Source organism: Canis lupus, chromosome 26 (genome assembly GCF_048164855.1).
Source record: "Canis lupus baileyi chromosome 26, mCanLup2.hap1, whole genome shotgun sequence".
NCBI classification, from domain to species: Eukaryota; Metazoa; Chordata; class Mammalia; order Carnivora; family Canidae; genus Canis; species Canis lupus.
The window spans coordinates 15,541,530-15,564,079 of NC_132863.1; the positions used below are offsets into that span (position 1 = coordinate 15,541,530).

General features: G+C 38.6%; 1 protein-coding gene across 2 annotated transcripts in view; it reads right to left on the minus strand.

Moving 5' to 3' along the window:
- PLCB1 (phospholipase C beta 1) overlaps positions 1-22,550 on the minus strand; it is a 670,290-nt gene that overhangs the window by 59,548 nt on the left and 588,192 nt on the right. Inside the window, exon 32 of one of the 2 annotated variants that reach the window (XM_072800102.1) lies at positions 15,005-15,122. The exons of the other annotated variant lie outside the window; for it this stretch is intronic. Within the exon in view, the coding sequence (XP_072656203.1) occupies positions 15,024-15,122 (99 nt within the window). The 3' untranslated portion in view covers positions 15,005-15,023. The remainder of the gene's footprint in view (positions 1-15,004; positions 15,123-22,550) is intronic. 2 annotated transcript variants of the gene reach the window in all.

Below are 22,550 nucleotides of genomic sequence, written 5' to 3' on the forward strand. Positions count from 1 at the left end.
CAGAAATAGGAAGAAAAGGGGTACTTGAAAGAAGTGGATCCAGGTGAACAGTTAGAGAAAAGCTTAAATTTCAAAGAATCTCCCTTTTTAAAACTAACTTTTAGCAGTAAGAGAGTCTTTTATATTAATTCAGAATATTGTGAAAACTCAGATAATATATACATTATTTCCAGAAACACATGCAAATATACACTACAGATAGCTAGAAAGCATCCCTTTCTAGCTTCTAAATCCCAGTCCCCTCCCTCAACTTAACCAGGGTTTAAAAGTTTGATGTGTATAAGTCTAGAACTTTCTATTTATTCTTATTCGTATTCATATCTCTGCACATACACAGAAACATTGAGTTTGTTTTTCATTTTAGAAAAAAATATATAGGAGATCTGGTATTCTGCATGTCTGAACATGGCTTTGAGTTCTCTTTTGCTTTCTTTTGCTTAATATCAAAATATCAGAAATAGTTCAGAAATATCAATTTAATAATCCTTTCATAATTTTGAAGAGTTGGCTTCCCTTTCTTCAAACTTCCAGATTTTCTGTAGAGAATCCTGACCCCATTCTGACTTTCGATTTGTGATGGGGTAATTTCCTTTCTGGAAATATTTACACATTTCTCTTTGTTCTTGGTGTTTCCAAAACTTCCCAGTGTTGGGCCTTACTGTAGACCTTTTCTTTCTTGTTGTTGGGCTATCAGTTTAGCTCTTCAGTTTAATAACTAATGTTCTTCAGTTGTGAAAATATTTCTTCTCCTATTTCTTTGATAATCTGCTTTCCTCAGTTGTCTCTTTGTGGTGCTCCTCTCAGCTGGGGGCCTCTCTGGGAACTTAGCTTTTCCCTTCTTTTTTCTGCAAAATCAGTTACCTCCCTTCCATTTGCCTTCTATGTTCTAATTATATATTATCACCTATTTTGTATTCTTCAACTCTTTTTTCCCCATTAATTATCATTTTAGGAGAAACCATTTAAATAACACTCCTAAGAATATGTCCAATGGAAATGCACAAGACTCCTTAAGAATATCTGCACATAGGTTATATAAATATATGTTACCCATTTTACAGTTTCTGTTGTTTTCTATTATATAGAATTATCTCATTATGCATAATTATATGTATATGTTATCTATATGGGAGAGAGGGAGAAATAGATTATTGCTGCTATAGAGGAAAGTTTTTTGTCTTTTGAAATTTAAATTACATTCACCGCATAACGAAATTCTTTTAATTTTTACTATATAAGTTTTTAATTGTCTTGTCATCAGCAGATAATTCTGTGGTTGCATTGTAATTGACTGAGATGGAATATGGCTGGGAGAACAAAGTAGCTGGAAGTGAGGTTGGAAGAACAAAATAAGGAAGCTGGGGACTAGATTTCTTGCCTGGTCCTACCACTATCTGTAAGTGGACCTCTCTGGGCCTCTTTTCCAAACTGCTAAATGAAGGTGTTAGTCCAGCTTATCTCAAAACCCTTTGTGTTTTGTAATATGTCTATGTAATATTCTAGAATTTTCTACCTTGGGTTGCTCAGGGTTAGCAGTAGCTTTTACCCCACCTTTGGATGATGATAAATTCAATTTTCCCATGGCTCCTCAACACAGTTTTGTGTGAATAATGAAAATCGCAAAGCATGGCACTAGAGTCTGAACATAAGATGTTGTCAGAAGTCCAGTTGAAAAATCTTCTGTTAAGTCAATGAGGATAAATCTGGGGAAATGCTGTTCCTGGACATTGGAGGTAATGAAAGCAAAGCCCTCAAGGTTATGTAATCAATTTTTCAATTAATATGCTTTCTTCCCCCTTCAGTGGTGTATAGATTAATAGGAGCTGAAAAGGAATCAAGGCAGGAGCACAGAGGAAAGTAGACTGGAGCAAACAATGCAGTAGAGCAGATATTACATTTACTTGACATCTACACAACAGACAAGGGAAACATGTGATCTGAAATCAAAGGGGACTGGGTTTCTAGAATAATGGACATTTTACCTAGGTAGCTATCATAGTGATAGCCATGTGGCAAGATAGTGAGGCATGCTTGCTTAGGAATCTGTCTGCTGCTAACATAGTAGGAGGATGTGCATTATAATATTTACATGTGTTTTGAAAAAAATTAATGGATTAACACACTTGATAGGTAATGCACATGGTGCAAAATTCAAAGAGGACAAGAGGCTATTATTCAAGGGTGCTCATTCCTTCCCAATGTTATATCATAATACAATTTTACTGGTAATAAGCTCTTATGTAGCAACATAGGCTTCTTCAGATTAGAGATATATATCAAAACAATGAGTAAATCTAGCTTTTAATATGTCTACATATTTAATATTTATAACTTGTTTTATGTTTATATATATTTATATGTAATATATATACATATATACTCAAGTATGTATCATGGATAGATGGGGATGGAGGGCTACTTTCAAATATATTGTCCTCCAATTTCAAGACATAAATTATTTAATTTGATCTGATTTTTTTTTTTTAGATGGGTTAGGGCAGAAGGAGAGGGAGAATCCTAAGCAGGCTCCATGCTGAGTATGGAACATGGAACTCAACCTCACTATCCTGAGATTATGACCTGAGCAGAAATCAACAGTCAGGTGCTTAACTGACTGAGCCACTCAGGTGCCCCCTTAGGAGATAAAAGATATTTATTTATTTATTTATTTATTTATTTATTTATTTATTTAGATTTTACTTATTTGTTTGAGGGGGAGAAAGAGAGAGAGAGAGAGAAAGAGAGAGAGAGAGGAAGCACAAGCAGGGAGAGGGAGAAGCAGGCTCCCCACTAAGTAGGGAACCCAATGCAGGGCTTGATCCCAGGACTCTGAGATCGTGACCTGAACTGAAGGCAGATGCTTAACTGACTGAGCCATGTAGGAGCCTCAGAGATAAAATATTTTATTTTATTTTATTTTTTTTATTTTTTTTTAAATTTTTATTTATTTATGATAGCCACACAGAGAGAGAGAGAGAGAGAGAGAGAGAGAGGCAGAGACATAGGCAGAGGGAGAAGCAGGCTCCATGCACCAGGAGCCTGATGTGGGATTCAATCCCGGGTCTCCAGGATCACGCCCTGGGCCAAAGGCAGACGCTAAACCGCTACACCACCCAGGGATCCCGAGATAAAATATTTTAAAAAGAAAACCTATTTCCACTGTGATCAGTAAGTGATCACTATAATTCCAAGATTAAAGACCTAGGTGATAAAATAGTTCTCAATCTACAGTTTCAAGGTTTTCCAATTAAATTAGCTTTAATCTTTAGATAGAATATTCCTAGAGGCCAGAATCCTGGTGAAAACAGTGACAAGTGCAATGCAGCTGATGGCCCCCTGGGTATCTTCACTTGTCATCTTGGGATCTTGGAAAAATCTCACATAATAGCTGTTTTCACATTTTAGTTTGCCAGCAGGGCTTACATACAGAGGAATTGTAGAAATATAAACGATTATGGTAAAACTCTGACCAACACGCCAAACAATATATTTAGGTACAAGGTTTAAAGAAAAGGAAACAACTATTTCAAAAACCCCCCACTGAGCCCAATTCTGGCAGTCACATCAGGATGGAGAGGAGACTCACAGATCACATGAAATGCTTTGCTGACTCTGTGCCCTTGCTGGGCATATGTTCATTTATCAATACATCTATTGAAATATCCCCCCAGAAAAGTGGCTGTCAAGAGCCAGTATAATTAATTTGTCTGTTAGGAATATTTTATTTTAGAGCCCATCTTCAAAGAAAGACATTCTGAGCAGTTACAGATGAGCTACACATTTCAAAAAACCACAAATTTCGGGTTATAGCTCAGCAGAATTGAGCATGATTTTCAGCCATGAAATAGCAAACACTTCTTCTAAAAATGTGAATTTAAAGGCTTTGACTAAAAATCTTGCCAAAGCTTTTGACAAGAGTTCAATTTGGTAGAGAAAAATATAAGAGAAAACAGGAAAAGGTTGGCTCCACCTAGACGAGCGTGCCTTTTGTTCCCTTGTGACCCAACCTTCATGAAACTGTTTGTTATTCACCTCATTACAAACATCTCTCTGCCACAGCAGGTGTTGGGTCGGGAGGGGACACGGTGTCCAGGAAACCTGCAATCAGGTTAGCAAACTCCCAGGAGCCCATTCCCTTTCAATCAACTTGAAGTGCCCAGCACTGCCTACCACAGCTCGTGAGCTGTCTGCCCATGAAATGGTTGTCATTTGAGTCACCGCAGAAACATGTTCCCAAACCACTTTCCCAGGAAGTATAGGAGCCATACTTCTAATGACAGAAAAGAAAGCTGTCCAAACCTTTCTAGCCATTAAAAGCAAGACAATTTCCTTAGAGTTGCTTCACAATTCTACTCTCTATAGAACTGGCCTTAAAAGTTTCTTGTAGGAATCAGTCTCTTTGGGTAAAGTTCAGGCATTTCAAAGATGTCCTTCTGATTTTTAGTTCCTCAAAATGGTGGCTAAGTCTATTTCAGAACTCAGAGTGCCTTCAAAGCAGAAGAGGAGTCAGCAGGCTCAGACTTACAAGGCTTCCTTCTTTTTTTTATTTATTTTATTTTATTTATTTATTTATTTATTTTTTTCAAGGCTTCCTTCTATATCCTCACAGGTCTCTGCTGTGAAGTGGTTGATCTAGATTTCTCCACTGACTAATAATGGCTGTTGGCCATCTGGGGTGATGGATTGGTAGCCACTGCTTGAGTCCACGGTCTGAGCCAACTGGCCTGAGAAGCATCTTTGTCATGTTCTTAGGCTTCCAGCAGCCCCTTCAATACCACCATTTTTTGTCACTAGGGTATACAGGATCTTTCTTCTTCCCTCCAGGACACACGTGATATGGGAACCTTCCAGATTTGGGCCCAGAGAGTAGAAGTGACAGAGGTACATACAAATCTTACCTCCTGCTCACTTCTCTCACCCTTTTTCTCACAGTTCTCAGGCTTGGAAAGGGGCACACTTTCCTCTTACCCTGAGTTCTGTCATCACTGGGTGTAAGACTCCAGCCCCTTAGGCTGTCTGTGTTCAAAGAAGCTAAAGGAATTTGGAGAAATCCTTTCCTCTCTTGAAATGTCTTGTTTTCAAGATTTCTGCCCTGCCCTCAGGAGTCCTGTCCTTTCCTTTCCTGGAGCTGTGATTCGGGAAGGATAGGGAGGGAAGGAGGATGCTTAAGGAGAAGAGAAAATATATCAGTTTATTACATGCAAGTAGTTTCACTGCTACACAAGGCAGAGTGAATTCTAATTAGAGGACGGCAAATGCGGAAACATCTTGGTCTAGGGTGCGTTGTGCAGCAGCCATTCAGGCTTTGTGCCCTTGTGGATCAGCTCTGGGAATCATCATGAAAGCTCTATCAGTATTATTGTTAATATACTAAATAGTAAGAGAAAAAAGACCTAATATTTAACCAGTGTCTAGGGAAACCCTTTATTGTTCCTGACAGTTTGTGAGAGTTTATGCTGCACACTCATTGAAGTATCGTTCTTCCACTGAAGAACTCTGATTCATCAGAGAAAACCACAACCCTGACAACAGTAAAATAGGTGAAATCCCTTTTTCCTGATTCTTGCCTGGCAGTCATTTTTTTTTTAAGATTTTATTTATTTACTTATGAGAGACACACACAGAGAGAGAGAGAGAGAGAGAGAGAGAGGCAGAGACACAGGCAGAGAGAGAAGCAGGCTCCATGCAGGGAGCCCGACGCGGGACTTGATCCAGGGTCTCCGGGATCACGCCCTGGGCTGAAGGTAGGTGCTAGACCACTGAGCCACCAGGGCTGCCCCTTGGCAGTCATTTTATTTAGCAGTCTCATGATAAACTAGACTGGACCATAAGTTGGAAGTACTGATTAATCTCTTCTCAAATGCATGTTCCCTTATTCCCTACATCTCCCATGACTAGTCCAGATTTCTGTTTCCCTTCAAGTCTGGACTTCTGGAAGACTGTTAGATAAGCAGTCCCTCATTGCTTCCTGTTTATCCCATTCTTATCCGGTCCCCAGTCACACCTTCCCACTGAGCCATCACTAATACCAAAAGCACCGGGTCCTCCTGATTATTAAAATCAAAGGACACCTTTCTGTACTCAGTCGTTCTAGACTCTGTGCATCATTTTTTTTTCCCCTCTTGGCTTCTCTGGCAGTCTTGGTTTCCCTCCCATCTCACAGGTTGTACCTTTTCTGTCTCAGGCTCTATCTCCTCTACCAGATCTCTTAAAATGAGTTTTCTGGATCTGAGTCTTAGGATCCCTTCTCTTTCCGCTCTCTTGCCAAGAATTTTATCCATTCTATGTTCAAATTTATTCTAGATTCATGATTTTCAGATTTTTGTGGATGTAAGTTACACCCAGAGAAAGGGTGAAAATTTGCAATTACTTAATCTTTGCTGCTTGAATTTCTTCTTCTATAATCAACCTCATAAGATTCTCATGAAGTGTTACAGTGATAAAAGGAATCATAAATGAACAGGGTTTTCATCAGAAAGCAGATGTATTTGTGGTGTCCATTTGATGTACAAACCTAGAGCAGGAAATAGAGTCCCTTATTTGCTCTGTAACCTTAGGCAGGTACTTTCACTTCTTGGGCTTCAGATTTTAGAGACCACAGGCATGACTTAATTGTAGTGTGCATCAAAGATTGAATGTGAATTCTGCCAAATGGTGTTTCATTTTCAAAACATGAGCAACTCTTTACTTGTCTGGAAGTGGTATAAAAGGGCAACAGTGGAGGGACACCTGGATGGCTCAGTGGGTTAAGCATCTGACTTCAGCTCAGGTCATGATCTTGGGGTTTTGGGCTCAAGTCCCACATCAGGCTCCCTGCTGAGCATGGAGTCTGCTTGTCCCTCTCCCTCTGCCCCTCTCCTGCTCATGCTCTCTCTCTCTCTCTCTCCCTCATATAAATAAATAAATAAATAAATAAATAAATAAATAAATAAATAAAACCTTAAAATAAAAAAATCAACAATCGGGAGAAATGTTTCCTACAGAATACAAAGCTTAACCTGAAAACTGTTATTTACCTCCAGAGGTTTCCTATTCTATTTCATTTATTGTCATTTAAAACTTTTAGTAGGAACAAAAATGTCTTCTTTCAAAGGAATGAGGCAAGTATAAGCTTAGTATTAGCTGCAGGGTAGTATTAGCAGTGGGAGGTACTATGTTACAGCTGTGGCAATTTTCAGGTAGAAGACATTGCTGGGTGGGTTCGAAAGATGTTGTCAGTGCTAGGTTTATGTTTTAGGAGACTTTCTGTTGCCCCCCAAATATTTGATATGCAGAGACTGAGTCCATGGGTCAGCAAGGCAGCACTTCCCCTTTCTAGTGAAGGGAACAAAGAAACACAGGATTTAAAAAGGTAAGAAATTACATTTCAGCAGAAAGTTTCATTTTGTTTACAACAAGTGGGTAATAATAATGTTTGTGATGTGGTAAGTGGCAATAGGAAACCTGTATAACTCTTGGGAAAACCCTATGCCATAAGAGTAAGTTTTGTGCCAGTGGTGTGCTGGTACATGTTTGGTAGGTGGCTCTCCTAGAAAAAGGAAGAGCCTGGTTTGCAGTGTTTCCTGATTTCTGTGGTGGAAATATTCCCACTGTGATCACAGTTAAGCTTCAGAAGGGAAGATCTTGTACGCAGACTTAGTAAGAAGTGCTCAGTAGCACTCTGTTAGAGGGACCACTATACAGATACAATAGATCTAAACTCCCTTGAGAGTGCAGACAATCAGGAAATGTCTTAGCCAGCATGAGCTCAGTTTTGGGTACTTGTTATCTTTGTTTTTAATATAACTTGTTTAATTGTAAGTTTATATAATTTACATTTTTATAATAGCTGTGTTGAACAACTGGCTCACACAGAATCCATAAAATTTTTTAAAATTAAGGTGCCTTGGTGGCTCAGTTAGTTAAGCATTTGCCTTTGGCTCAGGTCATGATCTCAGGGTCTTGGGATTGATCAAGCTCCATATTAGGCTGCCTGCTTGGCGAAGAGGCTGCTTCTCCCTCTCCCTCTGCCTGCTGCTCCCCCTGCTTGCGCTGTCTCTTTTTCTCTGTCAAATAAATAAATGAAATCTTAAAAAAAAAATTAAATTACTTCTTGTGAGCTAGTCTGACTAACTCCAAGTTAACAACTGGCTTGTCTTCAAAGAATGAAGGAAAATTAATATTAATATTTGCTTGAGCAATATGTAATGACATTTGGGTTCTGAGAGGTGCACAATTTAGGTGATTTTTCTACTTGTTAATTTTCTAGAACTCTATGTATCTATCAATAGGTAAATCAAAAGCAGTGATTAAAATCATCACATGCTAGATCAATAGATGATAGTTTTCTGTAAATTTGTGTGTTGACTGTAAAGTATGTCTCACCTCCTCTCAGGAAAAAAAAGAAAGAATCCAGAGAAAAAGATATTTGCCTATTGAATGAATGACATGTTTTATGGATGGAATTGTGTCTCTTTAAATCTCTTATGTTGAAGCCCCAACATATGTGACTTATTTGGAGATGAGGCCTTTGAGGATGTAATTAAGTTAAATGAGGTCATAATGGTGGGGTCCTAATTTGATAGGACTAGTGTCCTTATAAGAAGAGGAAGAGACACCAGAGCTCTCTCTGTGCAGAAGGGCAGGTCAAAAGCCATATGAGATCATAGCAAGAAAGCACCGTTAGCAAACTGAGGAGAGAGGCCTCACAGAAACCAATCCTGCTGGCACCTTGACCTTGGACCTCTGTGAGAAGATAAGTTTCTGTTGTTTAGGCCACCCCATCTGAGATATTTTGTTATGGCTGCCCAAATGGACTAAGGCAACATACAAATAATGCAATTCCATAGCAATAGCATAATACTCATACCTCAGGCTCTGTCACAAGGTCACGCAGAATTTCTTCCTGTCTCCTCCTCTTCGATGAACTTCTACTTAACCCTACAGGTCAAAGGTTACCATTTCTGGGAAGCATTCCTTGGTTTCCCCCAGTATGTGTCAGGCCTTCCTCCCCTGCGAACAGCTCTATTATCATGATGATCATAGTGTTTTTATCCTAACACAAATCCTTTGAATCCTTTATTTTTTAAAAAAGAGTTATTTATTTATTTTAGGAAGAGAGGGGAAGAGAGAGAGAGAGAGAGCGAGAGTGAGTGAGAGAGAGAGCACACAGGGGGAGTGGCAGAGGGAGAGGGAGAGAGAGAAAATCCTCAAGCAGACTCCTTGCTGAGCACACACCTGAATGTGGGACTCTATCCCAGGACCCTGAGATTGTAACCTGAGCCCAAATCAAGTCAGCTGCTTAACCAACTGAGCCACTCAGGTGCTTCCCTTTAAAGAATCCTTTAAATAAAGGTAGATTACTTATTAGGAATTAAGATTCAGCATACTATCCACCTGTGTTGCCCATTGTTAGCCACTAGCCACATGCAGCTCTTTGTACTTAAATTTAAATACAATTTAAATATAATTGAAAATTCAGTTCCTCCTTTGCATTAGCCACACTTCAAATACTTAATAATCACTTGTGCCTGGTGGCTACTGCATTGAGATCTTACATATAGAACACTTCCATCATTGCAGGAAGTTGTATAGGCCAGAGCTGCAGTAGACTGTAAGCAATTTGAGGCAGGGGGCAAGCTTTGAAATCTTTTTGCATTGCTTTATGTCCCAGCATCTAACCTAGTGCTTGCTCTACAGTAGGCATCCAGTAAGTATTAGCTGAATTATTAAAAGAAAAAAATTAACACTATTTACCTAGTTGTAGCTCCTGAAAGCATTCATGGTTCCTAGAGATCACAGAAATAAACACACCTACATAAATTTGTTTTTACAACTGGCAAGTAAAACGCTAAAAATAAGCAATTTTCATTTTTCCTGGGATGAGAACATGAAGATGCATTAAGATGCAATTATAGAATTCATCTCAGGTGTTAATATAGCAATCTATAGTTGTTAATTCGGAAGCACGATATCGATTCTAATTTATTTTTTTCTAGGTCATCTCTGCTTCATTGTTCTATAAGTGACCCTATGGACTCATTAAATCTTTCAGCATGATATTTATGCAACCCTATTTAATGAGTCCTCCAACACCCTGAAGTCTCTGGATCTCATACCTATTATTTCAGTGGCAAACTTCTGAATTTAATTAATCGTCTTCTTCCTGGACACAAAGGAGGTCAGGAAAAGGTTGCCCAGTCGTACACAACTCTCTTCTTGCAGACAGCCCCTTTGTTGCCACATTTAAAGATATTCGAAGAGACCCACAATGACACTTGGGAATCTGGGTATTTAGAGGTTCCAACCCTAGGAATCTTTTCTTTATTTCTTGCTCAAATGTTTCACAAGTTAGCCCAAAGCAGTTCCCCTCACTCAAACTCAGGAACAAAAGGAGAAGCCCCATATGACAGGACTTAAATACCATCTAAAAAAAAGGTATTTCTCTTCCAAGATGTTCCTTTAGATTTCCTGGTAACTTCATGGATAAACACTAGGGCCGAGTACTTATTATTTTAGTGAATAAATGAAAACCATGAAAACAACTGCTTGGCCCTCGTGCAAAGCCCAATGTGTACCCTAACTTCTATCTTGTATAATTCAGGACATAACTTTTCAAGTGGGAGAAGGAGGTTGTGGTTAGTGAGGGTGTTCTAGAGGGGGAGCATGCAGAGAGAAGAGAATGGCAAGATCTCCAGGGAAGCAAAGCGATTTAGTCTCTGGTTTGAACTCAGCCCCAACATGCATAAGCTGGATGGAGTAGAGAGGAAAGGGGAGAGGATGGAGGAGAGTCAGAGTTGGGAGGGGACGAGGGTCTCCGTCCTCAATCCTCATGCTTTAAAGAGAAGAACAGTGAGCCTTAGCAGCCGTGGACAGAGATGGATGTGTCAAAATCCTTTTAACCCACTTGTACAGGTGGCACTTGTCTCAGTCTCCACTATGCTTGGCATGGCTTGCCCGCTGGATATGATGAGCACAGAAAACACCTTTCCTGCCTCTCTCCCATGGCCTGGGAGCTGCTGTCAATGGTGACCCCCTGGAGGTGGAGCCCTGTGTTTCACAGGGCTGGAAGTGTTCTAACATCTAATCCTGTGGGATGTTCTTTTCTAAGACACTAGTTTAAAAACAAGTGATTTTGAGAAACTCAAACATCCTTGTTATGAGATTTAATTACTCTTGCTGTTGTGATCAGTTTGGGGGCTAAATTCCTGGCCAGATTCGGTTGAAAACGTATGAAGCCTGGAGTGTACCACCAGGAAGGAAACAGCGTTTGGTGTCATGAATGTGTCTATTCCTTTCAGCCACTCAGAGAGATTTCTTTCCCTTGACAGAGAGCCAGCTAGGTAGTCTCCCCATTTTACAGATGTGTATACTGGGGGCACAGATGGTACACCTTTATTGCTTGCCTGTCCATGAAATGTGAGCAAGAGATATTACACCCCTGACATCTAGATCACAAAATCATGGCTTAACATTAGAAACGACAAATACCCACCATTTGCTTCGATGTGGATGGACCTGGAGGGTATTATGCTGAGTGAAATAAGTCAATCGGAGAAGGACAAACATTATATGGTCTCATTCATTTGGGGAATATAAACAATAGTGAAAGAGAATAAAGGGGAAAGGAGAAAAAATGAGTGGGAAATATCAGAAAGGGAGAAAGAACATGAAGACTCCTAACTCTGGGAAACGAACTAGGGGTGGTGGAAGGGGAGGTGGGCGGGGGGTGGGGGTGACTGGGTGATGGGCACTGAGGGGGGCACTTGACGGGATGAGCACTGGGTGTTATTCTATATGTTGGCAAATTGAACACCAATAAAAAATAAATTTATAAAAAAATCATGGCTTCAGATATTTACTAAGAAAGCTGAAGGGCGTAATACATAGCATGCAGTCTCTAAGGTTGGACATTCTTTGTATGATCTTGGGAAAGTCTATTAACTTTTTTGAATATTAGTTTCCTCTGCTTTGCAATGGTGAGACTAGGAGCATACCACATGTGATATGCTCTGAAGGTGCTTGGCAACATAGTAAGTGCTTGATAAATGCTAGTTGTTTTGTTATTATTTATTTGTCAGGGGGAAAAAGCCTTTTTAATGCTCCCCTATGGCCTTGAATTGCTCTTTATTATTTAAGAACAGGTAGGACCTGTGTTTTTTGCTCTTCTGTGCTTCCTATTGAAATTAAAATTGGCACAGCCCAGAATAAAGAAGGCACTTAATAAATTCTTGACATAAATTAATAATTTTTCAATGCTATATCACTGGCATTTTTATAGACATTGAGGGGCGTGTGTGTGTATATATATATACACACACACATATCCTTTTATATTTGTCTTTATGCAAAGGGTTCATGTATACCCAGAATGAGCAAACATCCTTTTTTGTTTATTTGGAATCTTGCTATATAGTGATTTGTATTTAGAAGTTACTACGGTTAAAAATATGACCCACCTTTTTAACCTCCATTTATTAATCTCTAGCGGATAACAAGAAATACACCTTTCATCATTGAAGGTTTGCATTCACAAATTTTAAAATGTGAAATTTCAAGAACTTATGTGATGAGTATTCTGAGGATCAATCTTAGAGGAAAAAAATCACTCTTTTCTAGCAAATGAGCAATGGCTTTATGTACTATTACTTGTTATTCATTTATTTTCTGTTCAGCTGTAATCTATCAGTGGAAATGTATGAGGTGAGTGAAACATTTGGAGGAAATATTAAATGAGGCACAAAAATGTACTTTTCATATACTAGTAGAAAAGGCCTTTTTGTTCTTTTTCAGGTACAAAACAATGTAATTTTTTGTTCTGTTTTAGCAATGAAATCTATTTTCTCATGGAACATATGAAATTGGTTTATTTTTATATTGCCTTTTATATGTGAAAAGCTAAAGGGACAAAAGTAACTATGTGATTAAAGATTTTCTTAATGTCCAGGTATTATGGGAATACTTATCTCTTGAAAACAAATATTTTTGCTAGCAGGAAACTCAGTTGACCTTCTAAAGGAAAAACAACTGGTGAACCAGTCATTATAAGCCTGATAGAGCACAGGAACCAAAATGTGATACTTAGGTATCTCTTGCATTTGTTTTAAAAAACAAAACCCAAGTCACATATTCTGAACTTCATTGTCATTCACCTCCTCAGGGAGAATTCAATATTCTATCTGTGGCATTAAATGTTTCATAATAACACTCAAAAACACCAGGACAGTAACAAGAGCATTAAAAAAATCCAATGATGCTTATAACTGATGACTTAAAAGATACCCTAAACATTTATAGCCAAATGAAGAAGTGATTGTCAAGGTCTCCCTGATTCCTTCCTAGAGGAATCAATATCACTCACCCTTCCCCTGTTCCACCTTCCCATGTGGGCTTTACTACAAGGTCACCACGGAAACAAGATTATCACTATTGGGAAGACACTGATGGAATTCATAGCCAGGCTGTAGCTTTGCTCTCAAACGGCATTTTCTGCCTTTCTCTAGTGGCAGAGTCCACAGTAATAAATAAAAAGATATCAGAGAGTCAAGCTCGTGATTAGGCCAAAATTTTAAAATACAATAAAACTTGAGGAAAGCAGCTTTAAGCTCTTCCTTCCAGGTGCTAGGACCAAGAGGTAGGAATGTACTAGATCCTTGCTTGTCAAATGTGGTCCATGGAAATGTGGCAGCAAGGGTATCCCCTGGAAGCCAGTTAGAAATGCAGATCTCTGGGGATCCCTGGGTGGCTTAGCAGTTAAATGCCTGCCTTTGGCCCAGGGCATGATCCTGGAGATCTGGGATTGAGTCCCTCATTGGGCTCCCTGCATGGAGCCTGCTTCTCTTTCTGCCTGTGTCTCTGCCTCTCTCTCTCTCTCTCTCTCTCTGTCTCTCATGAATAAATAAAATCTTAAAAAAAAAAAAAAAAGAAATGCAGATCTCCGGTCCCATCCAGACCTTCTGAATCAGAATGCATTTTAATAGGATCTCTAGGTAATTCATACACTCATTAAAGCTTGAAAAGTGCTGAGCTAGAGCATCACTGCATGTGGTGATTGATGTAGAGGAAGAGAAAGAAATTATACCTTTTCTTTCCCTAAAAAAGTTGTTTTCACTAATTCTTTGACATGTTTCTAAACCATATGGCTTCATATATCAACAAGTGCTTGAAGACAAAAACATGAGCCTCACTGTAGAAATCTACTTTCAATACGTCAGAATAAATGTATTTTGCTTTCTTTATAATCACAATAACATCTTTTTTCCCTGAAATGCATATGCACTGGAATAACTTGGGCCAGTTTTCTTATTAGCAAAAGGAATATAGTAGATTTCATGATGCATTTCCTCTAGTAAGTTAAAGTCCTCTCTAACATCTGAGCTTCATTTTGCTCCAACCAGCAGCCCCTGGCCCAAGCATTCCTATTAGTGAGGTTATTTTCAAAAGCTCTTGATACTAGAGAATCAGGAAATCATGAGCTATCCCCTTAATTCAAAATATCATGTGGGAATACAATGACTTTTGCTGGATTTTTAAAAGGAAGGGTGTAGTAAGTTGAATGGAGTGGGTCAGGAGGACTTGCTGAGAGATAACTTAATCCCACTAGAGTTTAATATGATAGTAAGACTGTGGGCAACTAGTGCTGCAAGAAGTAGGAACGTAAAAATGTCTCAAAAGCAGAAATAACAATGTGAGTGTAAGAGAGAAAGATCAAGTTCTAAAAGGAAGCCAGTTTTGCAAATAGAGAAATAAAATGAAGAAAGAAGAAGATAAGAGGGAAGAATGGAATTTAATGTCAAGAACAGAGAGAACAATGCTGGAAAAAGTAAATACCAGGGAATATGGGTAAAGATGAGGGTGCATCATGGGTGTAGCTGAAAACTATGGCAGGAAAAGAATGGGAATGTAGAGAAAGGCTGGTGGGGGACAGGGCAGTATGAAAAACAAAGAAGCAAGTCAATGATGCCTATAAATCTGATGGCCACATGCCACCACTCTCTCAAAAGCGACCCCTCCCATCCAGTCCTACCTGGCCGGAAGGACGGTGGTCACCACTTGAGAGCTTGAGGGTTGGGGGGAGTAATGTTGGGGGAAACAGAGGGATCCTCATGGCAAGTTTCCGACAAGAATGAGGAGGAACCGTCCCCCTGTGTGGGAAAAAAAGGGAGGCTGTCATTTTTGTGGCATTGAAATTGAGTTCTAATCATTGGTTGTTTCAAATTATTTGTCTGGGAGCTCTCCTGGAGTACCTTCTAGAATGGAGATTTAAAATCTCTATCTCCTTTGTCTATTCCAACACTTCCAACCACAAATGCAATGGGATTGGCAACTGAATTCTCCTTGGTTCTTGCCTGCCCTCTGTAGGAATCAGATGTTACATACGATTATAACTAGTAGTTTCGAGAAAATCTCTACAAAATCCTACTACTGTCAAGAAGCTTGAAAAAAGATTGTATTGAATCCCTGACAGCAACTGAACAACACAGCCCAGTGAGTCTGGGCTTAATGGCTATACTTTTCTCTCTCAAAGAGAGAAAACTATTTTTTAAATGCATAAGGTGAGTTTTGTTAGCCCTCTACATAACTCATTTGTTTAAAAAAAAATTTATTGAGCACCAACTATGTGCCTCTCATTGTTCTTGGGTGCCTAGAACTCAAGAGCATCAGTAAGCAAAACAGTCAAAACCCAACCCTCCAGTGAAAATGCAGCTTACATTTCCCTAGGGAGGGATAACACTGGACAGCACATCTGAGAAAGAAGTAAATGATCTAATGAGAGAAGGTGATAAATACTACGAAAAACAGAAAGTAGAGCTGAATAAAAGGAAGAGGAGATGCCAGGGATGGGGAAGTGGTGGAAAGGGTGTACATTTAAGTGGTCATGGAAAGCCTCTTTGAAAAGAAAGTTTTTTTAAAAAAATTTTATTGTTTATTTGTGAACAAGAAGGAGAGAGGAGGGAGAGTGAGAGGGCACAAGCAGGGGGAGGTGCAGAGGGAGAAGGAGAAGCAGGCTTCCTGCTGAACAGGGATCCTAATGCATGGCTTGATCCCTGGGATCATGTCCTAAGCTGAAGGCAGATGCTTAACTGACTGAGCCACCCAGGTAGGTGCCCCATAAAGAAAGCTTTGAGCAAAGACCTGAACAACAGGATGGAGTTGCCCAAGCAGATCCTTGAGAGAATAAATGAACATTCTGAGCAGAGGAAATACTCCATACAAGAGTCCAAGATGGCACTGGCCTCACTTGTTGGGTCCTAGCAAGGAACCCAGGATGGCTGAAGCAGAGAGTGGATCAATGAGGAAACAAAGAGGGGATACAGCAAAGTGGAGTCAGATTATGTCGGACCTTGTAGATTCTTACTTCTCAGAGAGACGGAAGCCATGAAAGAGACTTGAACTGAGGAGTGAGCTGATTTATCTTCTAAAAGATGACTCTGTCTGCCCTGTTGGAAATAGATTGTGAGTGGGCACATGTGGAAGTGGGAAGACCAGTTAGGGGGCTATTTAGAAATGTAGCTGAGAAAGGATGGTGGCTTTGGCTAAGGCAGTCACACTGCGACTGGTACCTCAACAATTATCAAGATGTCCTGTTTTATGATTTTGCAAGTCCTGCAGTGTTTTTGAATCCACCTAGAACAAAGTCCCAATAATAAATGAGAATTGCAACAGCTTATTATGTATTTCCTAAAATCTAAGAACTATTTTTTAAAAACAATATGTAAGAATCAAAGGAAAAGGGAAAAAAAAATCCTTTCCAGCCAAAGCTAGAAGACAACATATAACCTAGTTTCTACATGTCACCAAAAACATATACATGCTGCTGGCTACTATCTTACACAGGATTTCCCATATGCTAGCATAATTTGAGAGGGCAAAATCCATTTTGATGCCAAAATAATTAAACATGTTAAGCACACCCCCAATTGTATAAAGTTGTTTTTGTGTGAGTGTGTGTGTGATGGTCACAGAGGGTATGTAGAGAGAGAATCCATGCAAACTATCAGAAATGTCATGAACTGTTTATTATTCCATCACAAACATTAGCAAAAGTTAAATCTACCTCTATTGATAAAACTCTTTGAAATGTGAAACTCTTTGAAATATGGAAATACTACTTGAGTGTTGGTTTCACCTACAAAGTCAAAGATCTCCTTGTTAAATTCAAAGATTGTCCTCAGCAAATGATTATAATAAATGTGGAAGATTTGTATCGATTGATGTTTGTTGATAGAAAATGCATTACTAGGACTCCACGTGGAAGATTTGTTATTTGTTAATTTGGCCTTAGGCAGAATACATGGGAAACGGAGAATGTGACTCCTGCTCTTAGAAACTGCTTTCCTATTTTAAACTGAAATTTTCTTTAGCATTTTTCTGCTCAGTGGTCATGCATTTTTTCCTTTGAAATAGCTTTTTATCTGGTCTCCATATGCTGCTTCATCAAATGTTTCAAAGCACCAGGAAAATTCCTTGTTTGATATTCTACAGGCCCATATTTCTCTTGATTTGAATTTGCCATCCTTCCCCTGAAAATGTTGAGGGCCATGGTAGAATCAGGTAGTGGTTCCTGAGGTAATGAAATATTTACATTCTTTGCTTTAAAAAGAATTTAGGGAGTGGGTGTTGACTATTTTTATTATTCTAGTTATACCAAAGCAGGGCTTTAGAAACAAACTAGAAATACATTTGGAATAAAACATCTAATTAGTATTGGCAAAATTCACACAAATCATGCAAAATGGCAGGCACACAGAGTAGAAGTTAACCCAAAAGGTTTTCTGGGGGATCCATAGTTGCATGAAGACTTTTGTGTTATGGAAAGTGGGCAGATTAAAGTCAATGGGATTAAAGTCCATCTCATCCTATTCCTGATGTTAAACTCAATTCTTGTGGGAAGAATCTCAACATCATCAACACATACGCATTCTGCTCTGGCAAGTTCTCTTTGGATCCCTTCTCCTCCAAATTATATACCCATCACTGTACTTCACATTTCCTCATCCTTAGGAAAGAAAGTAGGGGTAAAGGACGAGGAAAAAAAGTTAGGGGGCCGAGAAAAGGGGGAGGAATCAATGACAACTATGTGAATTTCCATTCCAAATTTGGTTAAATCTCAAACCCAGTTGCCTTATGGGAGCTAATAGATAACAGAAATCCATGAGGCAGCCTGGAGAATGTCACGCAGGCCTAAGGGGAGCCTCTTCTCTGCCCTAAAGATTTGTTTACATATTGGCTGTCTGTAATCACAATCTTTTTTTCAGATTTTATTCCTAAGTAATTTCTACACCCAGTTTGGGGCTTGAACTCATAGCCCTGGGAACAGCAGGTATGTGCTCCACTGAGCCAGCCAGGTGCCCCATATAGTTGAATCTGTAAAGAGAAATTCATTTTTTAATAAGAAAATTTCCAAGTATTAAGTAATAGCATGAGAGTTTTGTAATGTGCTGACTTACTTAGGCTGAACTACATTTCCTAGAGTTCCTTTTCTTTATTTTTACAGTAATGTGAGTTACAGGGGAGACTCTCCTGAATGTTGGATGGTTGAAAGGGAGGCAGTGGCCATCTGTAACACATACACTTTTGCAGATCTATCGAATGGGGTCCGGAATAGTTTTCCATTCTCTTTGGATCTTTAGTTGTTCTGACTTAGAAGCCTAGGCCAGGTGTATGTGTGTGCAGTTCTGCGGTAAATACTCAATTTTCTACAGGTTCTATTTTTCTGGTGAACTTCAACCAATATAGATGTTAATGAATTCAAACATTTTAGAAATGCCATGTGGGTATTTTCTATCTCCGGTTAGGTTACTTGGGTTATCCTTCTCATTGAAAACAACCAAGAAAGCTGGATTTAATATTAAAACTATCTTCTTGGGGCACCGGGGTGGCTCAATAGTTGAGCATCAGCCTTTGGCTCAGGCTGTGATCCAGGGTCCTGGGATCAAGTCTCGCATCAGGCTTTCTACGGGGATTCTGCTTCTCCTTCTGCTTATGTCTCTGCCTTTCTGTGTCTCTCATGAATAAACAAATAAAATCTTAAAAAATAAATAAAGTATCTTCTTTAAACAACCTAAGAACCACAAAAATTTAAAGAATGATCAGGCCCAAACTGCAGGGACATCAAACCTAGACAGGGAATCCACTTTTGCCCTGAGGGGATTTTGCTACTGCTGGAAATTTTGAATTCACCTTTTGAAAGCCCCATAGGGTAGGGCTATAACTCAAAGCCTGTGGCCTGTACAGAATGAAGAATCTCACAGGAAACTTTCCCTGCAATAAGCTAGACATATAGATTATAGATTTAAAAATAAACCAAATAGCACTATGGAATAAAATAGAATAGAAAAGCTAGAATTAAAAGCTCAGAAAAAAAGGAGAAGAGCAGGGTAAACAAAGAATTGGTGAATTAGAAAAAGGGTTAGAGAAAAATTGCCCTCAGGGTAGCACAGAGAAATGAAAAGATGGAAAATACTGAAAAGAGTTACAAGACTGAGTTGATGGAGTAAGATCCATTTTATTTTACATGTAAATAATGTAATGGAAGCCATTTTTGGTGAGTTTCTATTGAGGAAAGTTATCCATCTAGCCACCTCAAAAATGTATTTAGATACATTTTAGAAAACCTCCGGAGAACACACACACACACAAAATTCCTAAATGCAAGAAAAGGAGGAAAAGTGCAAGCTATTTTCAAAAGAATTACACTAAGACTAACAGCTTCCCAATAATAAGAGAATCCAGATGGCAGGTGAATTTTATCTTCAGTGTGCTAAAAGACAATAATGGTCAGCCTAAAATTTTATACCCAGTGAAAGTATCCTTCCAGAATGAAGGTAAAATAAAGACGTTTTCAGACAAAAATGAAAAGAAAACCAAAACCTCCAGAGTTTGTCATTGGTAGGCTGTATAAAGGAAATTCTAAAGGATGGAGAAGATAACAGTCCCAAATGGACAGTTGGAGGCACAAGATAGAATGCTAAACAAAAAATCTGGTGAATATGTAGATAAATCTAAATGAACACTGACTGTATAACATAGAATAAGGATGTCTTATTTGTTTAGAAATGTATATAGAATTATTTTAAAATTTTAAGAATAAATCAGGAGGAGACAGAGTCAAAACTATCCTACTGTTCTAGTATTGCCCAGGAAAGTCAATGTATCTAAGCTTTACATTCAAGAAAATAATGAATAACTACATTTTTTAAAAGGCAGTTATTTACATTGATACAAATGAAAAAGAAATTTCTTCCACAGAAAAAAACAAAACACAAACCATTGGGTGGACCTACCAAGACTTGACAATGAGCAAAACATAGTCAATAGGCAGCCAGTTTGCACTCTGTGGTCTGGCTTCTATGAGAAGGTCCACAGGGTGATAGCAGGGAGAATCCACATTTCCCCACTAAGTTACAAAGGATCAGGCAAGGAAGAAGCCTAAATCCCCTAATCTCTCTCTCTCCTTCACACTGTGAAGGCAGGACCGAAATCACTACATTGAGAGTTCTATCTCAGGGCCCAGTGTAGGTCTGGCAAGACTTCACCCAGAAGGATGAGTTCCTCATCCTGTTCATTCTAAAGATGTCAGAGGAAATGAGGAATATCAGTCTATATTCCCCTGATAGATGGAAAAAAAAAAGAGCCAGTAGACCACATGATGAAATGTTCTTTTGCTATAAATTAAAATGCCCTAAAGCTTCCTGGAATTCTCTCTTATTGATGAGCTCAATTTAAAACAGAAAACCTGTGTTCTAAGAAGCATCAAAGACAAATTAAGTGTCAGAGAAAAAGTAAATTTCACATTTATTGACTGTTTTATGAGGTTATGGAGATGGTTCATTAAAAAGTCCCCTCAAAGATGATTCTTCTTGTAGTCAGAGCCAGTAGCTGCAAAGTGATCAATATACAGTGGAATATTTGCAGCATATTTGGGGCAACTCCTAATTAACAATGCTTCAACATATTAAAATAAATCTTTTTGAAGTGTTCAGGAGAAAGGCAGAATGTCCTTTTTATAATGAATCAGTTTAGAGTTGAATGTAACCATAGATGGTATCATTTCTCTCCACTGGAAGTTGGGTTGGGAGTGGCTTCTATCACCCTTCATACACATATACCCTTTTCCTATTGGCTTTGGCAAACCCAGATGGAAACCCCAAGGAAACCAATTATGTCACTGATATAATTGGTGGGGTTTATTGCATCCATCTTAAGAACTCTGCAGCTATAGACTTCATAAAAACACACATCTTGAACAAAGCTAAAAATAGTATACACTCAGGAACTGAATAAAATATTTCACTGCTAGGATACACGAACTGAACATTTCTTCAGAATTTAGAACTTTACTGAAAAAGAACTGAGTATTCTCTTTCAAAGATGTCTCCTGATGTTTGTAACTTAAGAATTTCAGAAGGCTTTATGTATAAGACTGCACAGTGTAACTTTACATTAAAATGAAGGCCAAAATATTTATCTATTGTACTAGTTGTGTATAGGAATCACCTACTTCCATTTTCCTCAATGCGCTCAAAAATTACATACAAAAGGAATAGACTCATTGATCTCTTTTTTAGTGGGAAAATATACTCTATATAAGAAAAACACTTGGTGCATGTCACAATGTTGGACATTCTCAAATAAACTTTCACACTGTTACTGGCCAAATGTGGTTTCCTACCAAATATGTGCCAGTGGGATGGAAGTTCTTGATCCTAGTGTGGAAATGAAATGGTTTTGATAGAAGCAAATTGTCCTCTGACTGTTCTGTTGGAGGATGGTAACAATTTTAGGAACTTGAGTGGATACTTACAGATCATAAGCCCATGGTTGACTAAAAGTTTAGAAGGTTACATAGGTTACACTTTGGATTAATCTTCATTTGTAGCTTGCTCTACATCCACCAGAACTCCTTGCCATTGAGGAACTGTTTTCTCTCAGCAATTGGCTTTTCAAATTTCTTTTGTTAAAAAAAAAATACTTGTTCAATTTTAAAGGAGTTGTTTGGTTATCAAAGGCTTGGAAAATTACGCAGCTTATAATTGTGGTTCCGAACAGCCCAAAATAGTAATGCCAGGAGAATATACGAATGTAAAAATAGCTTCCTCCCTGTTTTGGAGGAGGTTAGGAACATTAAGCACATTATTACACTAGTTAGAAAAAGTGGATGAAGAGAAACTAAATGATTATATTGGACATTATGGTGAAAGAAACTGACAAATGGAAGAAATATGATGCCATGTAGTGTGTATTTTTGCTATAAGCAAAAGATAAGCCATTATTGGTTTCTAGGTAGAAAACTACTTACTGCATCTTAAAATACTTGAAAAAGGAACGGTAGTCCCCTCAGTTAACTCTGACAGTTTGTCATGATTTCCTCTTCATAGAAAGGTTGAAATTACCTTTAATATTACCTACTATAGAGTCAACTCAACATTTGTCCAACATTCAATGATAGAACAGCACATAAATTTCTAGATGTCATAAAATCATTCTACCCTCTCACCTTTCTAACTGAATGGAACTGACTCAGTTAAACCTCTTTTATAAATACTACTGGTTGGTTTCATTTCCTTGAG